This window comes from Phoxinus phoxinus, assembly GCF_949152265.1.
Source record: "Phoxinus phoxinus genome assembly, chromosome: 3".
In the NCBI taxonomy this organism is placed as follows: Eukaryota; Metazoa; Chordata; class Actinopteri; order Cypriniformes; family Leuciscidae; genus Phoxinus; species Phoxinus phoxinus.
In genome coordinates, this window is record NC_136878.1 from 4711402 (window position 1) to 4724469 (window position 13068).

Genomic DNA, 13068 nt, shown 5'->3' on the forward strand with positions numbered 1-13068 from the left:
AACATGCAGTCCTACATCTCCGGACTAATTTGCCTAATCTTCACGGTACTTTAGACCGCGGTGGAAACGCAGAAAGCAACAGGTCTGGGGGGGAAAAGCTCCTGGGACAAATTGTTCCAGGTAATTTCAGTGGAAACGGCTTTAGATGGTAAAGGGACACTCAGTTCTCATAATCAACATGTTGGATGCAGTGAAAATGGGCAGGAATAAAGGTCTGAGTGACTTTGACAAGGACCAAATTGAAGAGTATCTCTGAAACGACAAGGCTTGTGGGTTGATCCCGGTCAGCAGTGGTGAAAATTCACCAACAGTGTCTGAGGAGAAACAAACCACAAACCGGTGACATCAATGCACGAGTGCAACAAATGCTATCCCATCTGGTCCGAACCGACTAAAGGTCTACAGTTACTTTGTCTGCCCAGTAACACACTTCACACTAAATTTTTCTGTTGGATATGGGAGGAATGTGTCACAACACACAATGCCTATGTGCCTATGATGACCCCTATCCACCATTGAAAGCGCCTACAATGGGCATGCGAGCGTCCGAACTGGAACTTGGTGCAGTGGAAGAAGGTCGTCTGGTCCGATGAGTCCTGTTTTCTTTTACATCACATGGACGGCCGTGGACATGTGTGCCGTTTACCTGGGGAAGTGATGGTGCCTGGATCACTGTGGGACGACGACGACAGGCCGATGGAGGGAGTGTGGTGCTCTGGACAATGTTCTGCTTTTTTGACCTACTTTTTTGGGTAATGAATCTTTGGGATAGGTAAGTAGGGAAATTGAAAAAGTATAAATTCCAACATTACAAATTATAATTTTATTTCCTATTTTGTTGAAGATCAATTTTAGACATTCAAGGAGAAGAGATGCAGTTTAATCGACACTTCTGCATTGAGGGATTATGGACATTTAGGACTCCATGGGGGAAAAACATTATAAAAAAAACATTAAAAACAAAACAAATTATCAATAATTAATCAATAAGCAAACTGGCTTATACTAAACTTTTCAGAAAATAATCACATTGACATTTGCTTACTTTTTTTTAAGTTTTGAAAACTGAAAAAATTAACACACTTATTTGCACCATCCTGACTATGTCAGACCTGAGTGTGGTAATGATTCAGTCGAGGAAATGACATCGCTGGTCTTGAAAAGTTATCAGTGTAATAGTGGAGACTTATTCACATAGTGGTATTCTCATAATAAAGATCTGTTTTAGATTTTTTATAGGAAGATTTTGAACAGTGAAGGTGTCACAAATATCACATTTTATGTGTCAAGTTTATGTAAAACTCCCCAATAATCATGCAGCCTTTTATAACATATAAAAATGATTGACGAAACAGTATTCTGTGGCATCCAATAATGTTGAGGCGAAAGACAAAGTTTGTATCACTAGAAGATTTTCACTCAGGGGTTGTATCGTGCTTTTGACCGCGTGGGTTTTTGGACATTTGAAGTCTTATGATCTTTTCCGTCTGCCTTACAAGTTTCTGAAATTTACTGGCCGGATCTTCATCTCCGCAAATGGAATCGAATGCTCGTGGCCTTTCCAGTGGAACCAATTGATGCCCTGTGAATTAAAATAGGTGAAATTAATGTAATTACAAAACATTTTAAAGTTTAATATGTAGGCGTGTTAAGCACTAAGTGTGGGTGGGGTTATACTTTTAACTAATGTAATACTTAAGTAAAAAAATACCCCGTTTTTACAAATTACAAAGTTATTGGGATGCATATATACTGTATCCTCACCGAACCATAGACTCTGTAGCTAAGGAGGTTTTTGTTTGACGACTACAGGGAAAGACGGTTCGGTAGGAAAGCGCAAATTCGTCTGCAAGTACCGCCGCATCAGAAAGCTTTAACACTTTTTATTAATTTGAACTACAACACTTTCCAGCACGCACATTTTTAAATCTTCCAGCAAGACTGACTCTTGAAACTCCTCATAAGTGGTAGTCTTACTGGCAAAACACCACTTTTCAAAAAGCGTTTTCTTTTCTCTGGCGAACTCGACAAAGCCACACACACACACACACCTCCTGTGCTTTCCCAACCATGTTACACTGAAGCAGCAGAGTCCACATGTCCTTCGGCCAGTTCAATTTAAAGGCGACACGCTCTAAAGCAATAAAATAAGAGTCTCCTTCTGCTTCCCAAAAAGGCAGTACCAACTTGACGTACTTGTCTATATTGAAGTCAGATTTAGACTCATCAAGATCAGTAGAGGAAGGTGGTATAGGAACTGGTCAACCACGTAAGGTTTGCGCCTCGAGTTCAAGCACCCGAATAATCCCGGACAAGCCCCCAATTAATAGGTAACACCTCACAATAAGGCTCCATTTATTATAGTTAACTACATTTGTTAACATGAAAAAACAATGCAAAATATTTCTAAAGCATTTATTATTCTTAGTTGATGTCAAAATGTACTAATACGTTATTGAAATGACCTGAGCAAACATGACCTACCAATGAACAGTTGTATTTTTATTAACTAACGAAAACAAAGATAATTAAATACAGTAACAAATCTATTGCTCATGACAACTTTTGGAATAGTTTTAGCATGTGACTGAATATGTCAATGTTAATGTATTTAGCCTAATTACAGATTTGGCCTGACGCTGCTGCTGCAGAGCAAGTATGGACTCGCCACTACTAACACACACATACACACACACACACACACACACTGCTGTGAGCATGTAAGATATGCAGCTGCTGCATGATTAGACATACATAAATACCGTAGCAGATCTAGGCAGGTGGAGCTGGGGGAGGTGGAGGGGTTCAGAGGACTAGCTTACAGCAAACACTGAACCAGACTATTTAAATGTTGAGCAAGCAATCTAAAGGATTGCTTGCAGATTGCATGTAATGAACCAATTAGCCGGCGTCATGACTGAACTAAATATTTAATTCATTAACTAACAGGACCTTACTGCAAAGTGGTACTGATACATTTTTTCATCATTTTACTGAGATAAGTCGGATCATGGTTCGGTTACTTTACTTTTATTTAAAACAGCCAGTAAAATATTTTTTTATATTAAATGTAATTGCCCCAAAAAACAACATTATTTACTTTTGTCTATGAGTGGAGAATATTACTCGATGTGTTCCTTACTTTGCTGTGACTGCTGTCTCCATATTTCCCCATCAGATTCACTCGATGGCAGTTTTTATACCAGAACGCTCCCTTGTAGGAGAGGGCGCAGTTGGTGACGGCAATGTCATTGTCATTGTCATACGTGGAGAAGGGTCTGTTCTGGTGATACGACAAGGAATCGCCTTTAGAGGGACACAAATACACAACATTAAAAGCTTATAATGATACCTTTGCAATCATTGGGTGTGAAATATTAGAAATCACCTAAGAAAGAAGTAACATCAAGTATGCAATGCATGTATTCAAGGGTGAAATTATCTTTATTATGATCTTCTAATCATGATAATATGTATAAGTAATACCTTGAATACACTTTAAGGGGCGCTTCACACAAGATATGTTAGACAGATTGCAGGTCTAGAGACTTTTTTCAAAATTTGCACTTATTTGAACTTTAATAATGTCGCATTTTTACTGCAGAATCTCATGCAGAAGATGCGAGAAGCAAGTCAAAGACGTCCATCTAGCTTGCGTTTACACTGAAGATCAATGATAAACAGCACAGTGGAATGCAAAAATAAGTCGCTTTGGATAAAAGGATCTTCCAAAGGCATAAATATAAGTGTGAATGTTCAATCTAATTCACCTGCGGTACCACTGTATGCACCAATCTGGATCTTGTAGCGAGAACGAGGGTCTGAGACGGAAAATTTATCGTAAACAGCAAACACAGTCTCTGGTCCATCACGCAGGTCCACACGTATCTCATACTGACCAGCCGTTGTTATTTTGTGAAGATTCAACAGTCCTGAAAGACAACAATGCACAATCTTTGTCAGAGAATGCAGATTCAAATGGACTGAGTAGATTTTAATGTTATAATGACATTGGCCTGTCAAATGGAGTCCCACCGAGCCAAAACTCATCGTTCGTGTCACCGAATCCTGCCGAGTAATTCCTCCAGTTCCTGTAGAAATCGACCTTGCCGCTCTGACGCCGTAGGAACACCTGTGGATAATGGAGATGTTACAGGTTTTTTTTTTACAGCCAGTGATTATAGTTCATGAAGTTATAAATGTGGATATTGTTCTTACAAAAACCCATCGTTTCAAAAGGCCTTTATTAACCCCCTGGAGACGTATGGATTACTTTTATGATGGATGGATGCACTTTTTTAGGCTTCAAAATCTAAAGTACCAATCACTCCCATTATAAAGCTTGGAAGAGCCAGGATTTTTAAAATATAACTCCAATTGTGTTTGCCTGAAAGAAGAAAGTCATAATATGACTTGAGAGTAAGTCAAGTATGGGATCATTTTTGGGTGAACTATCCCTTTAAGACAGAATGTAACTAATATACAAAGTAAAGCTTAGTCACATAAAATGACGTTTATCCTCAATAATCCAATAGCAGCTTTCAAATACACGAACAGAAGTTGTGTTGAAAATAGTGAATTTCAGTTTATCCTTGATTCTAACTCCTCTTGCCTTACTAATGGTAAAAGTATGTTTCCATTTAAATACGATACTACTTTATCATGGATAAGGTATTTGTACATGTAAATAACATTCAGAAACTGTATTTGAAGTTAATAAGAATCAATGGTAACACTTTATTTCGATAGTCCACTTTAGACATTCTACTAACTATAAGTAACTTTGCATCTACATGTCAACTTACCTTTATTAGAGTATTAGTAGACTGTCTACGTAATATCTGCTAACTCTTTATTCTGATGGTTCGCCAACATATATTCTACTGACTATGAGTAATTTGGCAACTACAAGTCAACTTATTCTACTAAGCCGAACCCTAACACCTAACCATAACCTGACAGTCTACTGACAGTCTACTAATACTCTAATGAGAGTTAGTTGACATGTAGTTGCAAAGTTACTTATAGTTAGTAGAATGTCTAAAGTGGACTATCGAAATAAAGTGGAACCGAATCAATAAATAAATACTGATACAAAAAACATAAGAAATTACATTTATTTATTAATAAATGTTCAACACAGACCGGCGCACACAGAGACGCAGCTGTTTAGATCTGGTTTATGTTGAAGAGTCGCTAACAAAGTAAGTTTTTCACATAAATGCTCTCTCTTATACAGTATAAGTGTCAACATTTCCATACACTGGATGTCTAAAGGACTGAAGTCTGTCAGGTAAAAAAGAGCTTATTGATATAATTACGTATAGTTAAATTCATAGTTTGCAAGTTGCATACTCAAAACTAGGCTAAGTTGAACCGTGAGCACAGCTCATGTCGACTCACCATCCAGCCGCCGCCGTCGGTGGTCATGTCACAGTACACCTGGACCGGTTGTTTCTCATCTCCGTTTATGTAAATCGTGTACGGACCGGAGGATGTCTCTCCGTTCAGCAGAGCTTCTGAGCAGTCCTTGGCTTTACTGTAGAGCATGCCAACTGCACACACAAAACAAGGTTTGATTCAAGAATCAGACACTAATAATGAAGAGAGATCACAAGATTTTTTATATTTTTATTTAAAAAAATATATAAAGTAGATTTATAACACTATACTTTGTTATATTATTTTGGCATTAAATGACAGAACTAGGTAACGCTGCTGTGTGAGTGTTTCTGAGGGGCCGTTTACACAACACCGTTTTCAACTAAAAACGGAAAACTTTGTATGTGTTTTGGCCGTTTTTGAAAACAATACCCTTATCGTCTCTGTACAAACTACAAAAACTTGAATTTGTGAAAACAGTGACTACATGCGCATGGGTATTACGTGTTCAGTCTATAGGCACCTGATTTTTCTTTACAAATTGACATCGCCAACTACTGGCCTGGCAGCAGAATAAAGTGTTTTTAGTTGTTTTTTATTTACAACGTTGTGGTCTTTTTACGTGAAAAACGGAAAGAAAAGACTTTTCGGTAACACTTTATTTCAATAGTTCACTTTAGACATTCTACTAACTATAAGTAACTGTGCAACTACATGTCAACAAACTGTCATTAGATTATTAGTAGACTGTCTGCTTAATATCTGCTAACACTTTATTTTGTTGATCCCCCAACAGATATTCTACTGACTATAACTAACTTGGCAACAACAAGTCAACTTATTCTCCTAACCCTAACACCTAACCATAACCTAAAGGCCAGTTCACACCGGGACGAATTTCGCGCCCGATATTCGCCGACGTTTAACGCCTCGTGACTAAACAAAGGGTGCCAATGTGAGTGTGCACACCGACGCGTAAAACGCCACGCGTAAAAGCGTCATTTTTAAAAAAAACGCCCCGGGTTCGTTTTTTTGGTTTGACGCGCCGCGTCAAAAACTATCCGACCAATGAGATTGGCGCTTTTGCTCACGTGTCTGGAGCTTCTGAAGTTACAGTAAAACACAACTTGGGGGCGCTCAAACACAAAACGGTCTTGCCGAGCGTAACGCGAAGAAGATATACGCCAAGTATAGCGTCTACTCCATAGACATGTATAGAAAGGCTAGATGGCTCAAGGCGGAGTCAGCTGTGTCGTCACTTGGCGGCCATCTTAGGTCAGGAGACCGCGCTGCTGCTCCCTGCTGCTGTGGACGGAAGGTGAGTGACATACGCCAACTAAAATGCTCGTAAATTGCTGAATTCTTGACGGATTTACAAACGGTTTGGTTTATTACAAACCTTATTAACGTGGCTATGATTTGTGCTGATGCCGATGTTTAAATTGTAGCTTCACGTTTTGAGAAACGCTTAACATTGCAGCGTAGCTGTGTATAGCCGCATCCCTGACGTTTATGACACACCAAGCCGTTTGAAAATCGGTTGAAAATTGAGCAAAATATAGTTATTTCAGCACTACATGCACAATAGACTTTAATGTTATAACTGGACGAGCGGTCCTGTCCTAAGATGGCCGCCGTGTGACGTCGTCGGGTCCCATTGGCTCTCAGCGCCGGTAAGCTATCTAGCCTTTCTATACATTTCTATAATCTACACTGCCGGGAAGAAATAAGACGAGGAAGATGCAAGACAAGATGAATGTAGAGCTGTTGGTCTCGTTGGTGTCGGAACATAAAGAACTAACTTATATGACAAACGTGCCAGCGACTACGCGGGGTATTTCTGTTTTACATTAAGCTCCATCTAATGTCAGGGAATGAATTTGCATGTTCACTCGGCTCATCGTCAGCGAAAATCGCTTGGGTGTGAACACAAAAACGCGTTGAAAAACGCTGACAAATAATGCGCGCCGATATTCGTCCCGGTGTGTACGGCCCTTTACAGTCTCGGCAGTCTACTATAGTCTACTAATACTCTAATAAAAGTAAGTTGACGTAGTTGAAAAGTTACTTACAGTTAGTAGAATGTCTAAAGTGGACTATCGAAATAAAGTGGAACCGACTTTTCAGTTTTTAGTACATCGTTGTCGTGTAAAGGTAAGGTACCCTAAGACAACGGCCGAGTGAGTGACGGCGAATTTGAGCACTGTAATCAATCTCTCAATATGATTTCCTCTTCTGGAAAGTCATAGAAATGCTTTTGTGGATTTTTTCTTTTGCTGTTGGACCAAATTTATATATTTGGTCCAATAATATTCCATTAAAATAAAACTTGTCCATTTTGATTGCATGGTGTCTTTATATGAACAAACCCATAATTCTATTCACATTTTTACAACTGTAGATCATTTGCTTTTTTCCAAAAACAGGGACATAAATTGTTACATTTTCTTCATTTTACACAGCAACATTTCAACATTTCAAAGCAGAACAAAAATGTGTTTATGCAATCAAGATAGCTTGACAAGTTAGCTTTTTAAGATGAAGTGGCACTCTTTGGTTTTCAAATGCAATTAATAATGTGTTCACCCACAGAATCAGACACTGATTTTTACCCAACACATTTCCATTTTCCAAATATGAATTATGATCCAGCTTGATTTGTTGGGTCCACAGTTCGTCTGGACTGTGGACTAATGTAGCTGAACTAAGTGATAAAACATGCCAGGTTCTGAAACAAACACTCCCTATTTAAGCAAAAGTAATATAGCATATACAGGTCAAACTCGAAAAATTTGAATATGGTGCAAAAGTTCATTTATTTCAGTAATTCAACTTAAAAGGTGAAACTAATATATTATATAGACTTATTACATGCAAAGTGAGATATTTCAAGCCTTTATTTGTTATAATTTTGATGATTATGGCTTACAGCTTATGTAACCTTTTCACAATATTCTAGTTTTGAATTTGGGGTTTTCATAAGCTGTAAGCCATAATCCTCAAAATGATAATAAATTAAAGGCTTGAAATATCTCACTTTGCATGTAATGAGTCTATATAATATAGTAGTTTCACCTTTTAAGTTGAATTACTGAAATAAATGAACTTTTGCACCATATTCAAATTTTTCGAGTTTCGCCTGTATAATTTGTGCTGCATAAAAGCCAGCGGTGTGTGTGTAAAGTGACTGACCAGGGGTGAAGACAGTGCTGATAATGTTGCTCCTCTTGTCCTGAAAGACGGCCTGCAGTCTGACGGTGTATGTGGTGCTTCTCAGTTCCGACAGATCGTGTGAGGTGACAGACGGGTCTAGATTCAACTCCTGTGTTAACATACATCAGTTATGCTCTTAAAATCAGTAAAAAAAAACACATTTTTAGCAAAACCTTTTAATATTGAATAATTATTGCTATTATGTAACATATATGGTGTATTACTTTGCTTGTTTTTGTGACGTGTTATAGCGCTTTAAGTATAAGAAAGGCGCATTATAAAATGTTTTATTTATTATTGATGTCTAATTGTATATAGAAATATAATTCTACTGTATAATCTGAAACAACACTCTCCAGATAAATTACTAATGCATGCAACATATTAGTTATATTTTTTAAAACTAATAATTTAGACAGAAAGTCTGCATAAATGTTCTATATTATTTTAAATACAACTTGAATGTGCAAGGCTTCCGGTGTCATTCTCTTCTGGTTATTTTTCCTGCTTTATTTTCTAAAATGGGACTTCTAAAATGGCATACATTTTGCTGTGTAAAATGTATGTATGTTGTGTAAATAAATTGGCATATATAAATTAAACATATCGGTGACATATATGGTCATAACATACTATATTATATAAACAATAATCATATACATCGTATACTCATTTAAAAGAGATATGTATGTATATATTTGATAGCAATATATTGTCTTATATTTAGCATATGACAGCGTCATTTGCGATATAGAGACATATATGTCATATATTAAATTTCTGTAATATTATAATCATGAACAAATCATAAATCTGGTTTGTACTGCAAATAGTTTCACCGTTTACTGCATTTGTGAATCTTCTAGTTATTTAGCTATAGCGATGAATCAGAAGAAGTCTCGCACATTCACAGAATACTGCTAAAATAAGGTGATATGGCCTTTAAAAGTTACTAGTAAGTGAGAAATGCCTGACCGTGACGTCCCCGTCAGATGTTTGAAAGGTCAGTATGTAGCCGCTGACGGCTGCCCGGGGAGGCTTCCAGGAGAGCACAGCGCTTTCTGTCTGAATATTACTGGCAACCAGATCCCGCGGAGCGTCCACATCTACATAACACACAACCACAGCACACTCTGCTTATAATAAACAAACAATAAGATGACAGAGAAATAAAATGACAGAATTTTTAGTAAAAAAAAAACAAAAAACTAAACTTCTATCACTGATGCATTATGGGAGAATACATTTTTATTTACAGAATTGTTGTTTTGACAAAGCAGAATAAAAAGTGTGGAAGTGAGTTATTTTTTGGAAGTGAGCAATTTTTCATAATATTATTCAGGTAGGTCCATTGGGTACTTTTGTATTGATTACCAAATGCTAGGCAAAACATACAATATGTAAAAAACAAACAAAAAAAACGATAAAAAAAAATATATATTATAATTATTTTTTTTGTCTTTGTCATACATGAAATGGTTTTATAGCTGCTTTTAATATTTATTATTATTATTTTGTGAATTATTTTTTGTGATACATTAAATGTGTTTTATTCTCAATCAGAACACATATGCAAAATTTATTGGACATTAACAAAAATAAAACAACAAAAGTTGTGTTAAAGCTGCTTTTTAATAGTACTACTATTATTATTAAAATAATAATAATTTTGTAAATATTTTTTTTGTGATGCATTAAATGGTTTACTTGGTCGATCAGGACACATACAACTATTTTTATATTTGAATCTTAAATATTTAATATTAATAATGATGTTAATATATTAAAGATGTGTTTTGCATAAATATATATATATATATATATATATATATATATATATATATATATATATATATATATATATATATATATGAAGACTTCAGATGCAAAAGCCTCTAAGTGCCATCTGAAATTTTCTTCAAAAATTAGCATTTTTATCAAGCTTGTATATTTAAGTTCACTAATTTAACTTTAATTACAATTAATAGGTAATTTGCATTACCATTAAAGTGAAATAACTGAACATAAACATACAAGCTTGATAAAAATGATCATTCTAGAAGAATATTTCAGATGGCAGTCTTCATATGCAAAACACTGCACATGCCTAACAGAATATCACTATGATTTTATATGTAAATCCTCACTGTTTAATGGGAATTACCCATTTCAAGTCTTCAGTAATGCTGTAAAGCTGTATCTCGCGTGGCCTGTAGGGGGCGCTGCAGCACTAGTAATGGTGGACTGTGACTGCATCTCACCTGTTGTGAAGTCTGTGGTCGCTGGAACACTTTTCTCTCGGTTTCTTGTGGCATAAACATTGACTGTGTATTCAGTAGCTGGAGCCAGTGAAGTCATCTCAAACTCCACCGTGTTGCCAGAAACCTGCTCTGATATCGGGGGCACTGCAGAGAACAATACAAGAAGCAGAAGTTATCTATAATAACACTTAAAGCGATAGAGCCTAAAACATATTAGAAAAAATGCTAATGCAGTGAACTGAATAACAGGTGTGGGTATATTTTGGGGCATCAGGGACAGCAGCGTCCAGCAGTGCAACACTGAGATATCTACAACTATTTTTGCTCTGAGAGTAGCAGAAGAGACAATGCATGCAAGTCAAACATGAATAAAGAAAAGTTAAAATAGAGACAGAGATCGCCGGTCTCTCACCAGTGTCTGCACTGTAAGTGATGATATATCCATCCACAGTCGCAACTGCAGGCTGCCAGAGCAACAGCGCACTCGTGTCACTGACATTGACAGCCGTCAGGCTGCGCGGCGTATCCAGCGCTGGAGTAAAGAATGAAGATAACTATATTTTGCAATGGTATTATTTGTTATATATTATATATAAAATATAGCCTAAATAAAATCAATATAGTTATGGAACTGACTGACTAGAATAAAAAAAAATGTAAACGGGTTAGTTTAAGTTTGTTTTCAAAATTGATGATTAAAGAAAAAAAAAAAACTTTTTAACAAAATTGTTAATTATTGTGAAGCTGCTTTGAAATAATCTGTATTATATAAAGTGTTATAGAAATAAATGTGACGACTTATTGTGTTATACCGGTATGTAAATTAAATAAATTAATATTATATATTATATATATAAAAAATAAAAAATGAATTAAGGTACAATTTGTTATATACAAAATAAATGTAATATATATTTATTTATATAATTTATATTTTAATTGTATAAACTTTCATGTCTTTACATTTGTATGTGAATTACTGATTTGTTATATATATACACACACACACACACACACACACACACACATATATTTAGAAACTTTTGTTAGATGTGATTAATTACAATCAATTGATTTGACGCAACTAATTATATTATTATATATATAGTGCTGTCAAATCGATTGATCGCACAACTAACATAAAAGTTTGTAAATATTTAATATATTTGTGTATATGTATCTAATCTATGTATGTATCTACAGTATCTCTATATCAATCGATTTACAAACTTTTGTTAGATATGATTAATCACAACCAATCAATTTGAAAGTACTAATTATATCATATATTATATTTAGGTTTAAGGTTTTGTTCAGATTACTAACACTCGGTTTGAGCAATAACGGCTGCTCATCTCAGAAAACACCATAACCAGTTAAGTGAGTTAACCGACCTGTGGTAAAAGTGCCGGACACTGGTTCGCTCTCCTCCAGACCTTTCACTGCAATAACTGACGCCTGATACATCTCTCCAGGAATCAGATTTATTAGCGAAACCTGAGATTGTGACCCGTCCACCATCACGATCATGGGTGTACCTGTTAATACACAGAAGAGAAGCAATAACGAATGAATTTACAGTAGCTACTTGAATATACTTAAAGGTCCCATATTGTACAACTTTCAGAAGTTTTATTCTAGGTTTTGATGTCCTTTCTCAGGAGCTCTGCCAAGAACAGGTTGATTTTGGCCTGTCTACTTAATATTCATGAGCCTCTCTTCTGATTGGCCTGTTGTTTTCTGAGTGACCCACCATTGGTGCACTTTATGCAGGCTGTGTGAATTTGTCTGTGGACCGACTGTTTTGAAACTTATATGGTAGTTTCATAGCCCCTAGACCTCTGTTATCATGAAAAAAAGCCAGGAAATTTTAGTTTTGACAATATGGGACCTTTAAATAATATGGTTTATAGTATGACTACATTGCATATATCTTTAGTGATGTGTTCAAGCATTTTTTAGGGTTTTAAGAGGACCAGCACTCGCCTCCTTGGACTGGGAAGTAAGTGATTCTGAAGGAGTCCGGTTGGGCACGCGGTACAGTCCAGTAAACCACAGCTGACGTGTCCGTGACGTCCGAGAAACGAAGGTCTTGCAGAACTCCAAGGCCTGCCAGACAGCAATACAGATATACATATATTTAGCAATGTCAAGAAGAAAAAGCTGAAAATTGGGAAAATGTCCCACCCAGGGTCCTTATGGCCATTAAGAT

The 13068-nt window shown here is 36.3% G+C and overlaps 1 protein-coding gene across 1 annotated transcript in view; it reads right to left on the minus strand.

The window, feature by feature from the left end:
- Positions 1–796: 796 nt before the first annotated feature.
- Positions 797–13068, minus strand: part of tnca (tenascin Ca) — a 67848-nt gene continuing 55576 nt past the window's right edge. Inside the window, exons 19-29 of the mRNA XM_079608237.1 lie at positions 12843–12965; positions 12251–12394; positions 11269–11388; positions 10857–11000; positions 9571–9701; positions 8575–8704; positions 5404–5555; positions 4036–4132; positions 3771–3932; positions 3143–3306; positions 797–1582 (exon numbers count right to left, since the gene is read on the minus strand). Coding sequence (XP_079464363.1) covers positions 1493–1582; positions 3143–3306; positions 3771–3932; positions 4036–4132; positions 5404–5555; positions 8575–8704; positions 9571–9701; positions 10857–11000; positions 11269–11388; positions 12251–12394; positions 12843–12965 — 1457 coding nt within the window. The 3' untranslated portion in view covers positions 797–1492. The remainder of the gene's footprint in view (positions 1583–3142; positions 3307–3770; positions 3933–4035; positions 4133–5403; positions 5556–8574; positions 8705–9570; positions 9702–10856; positions 11001–11268; positions 11389–12250; positions 12395–12842; positions 12966–13068) is intronic.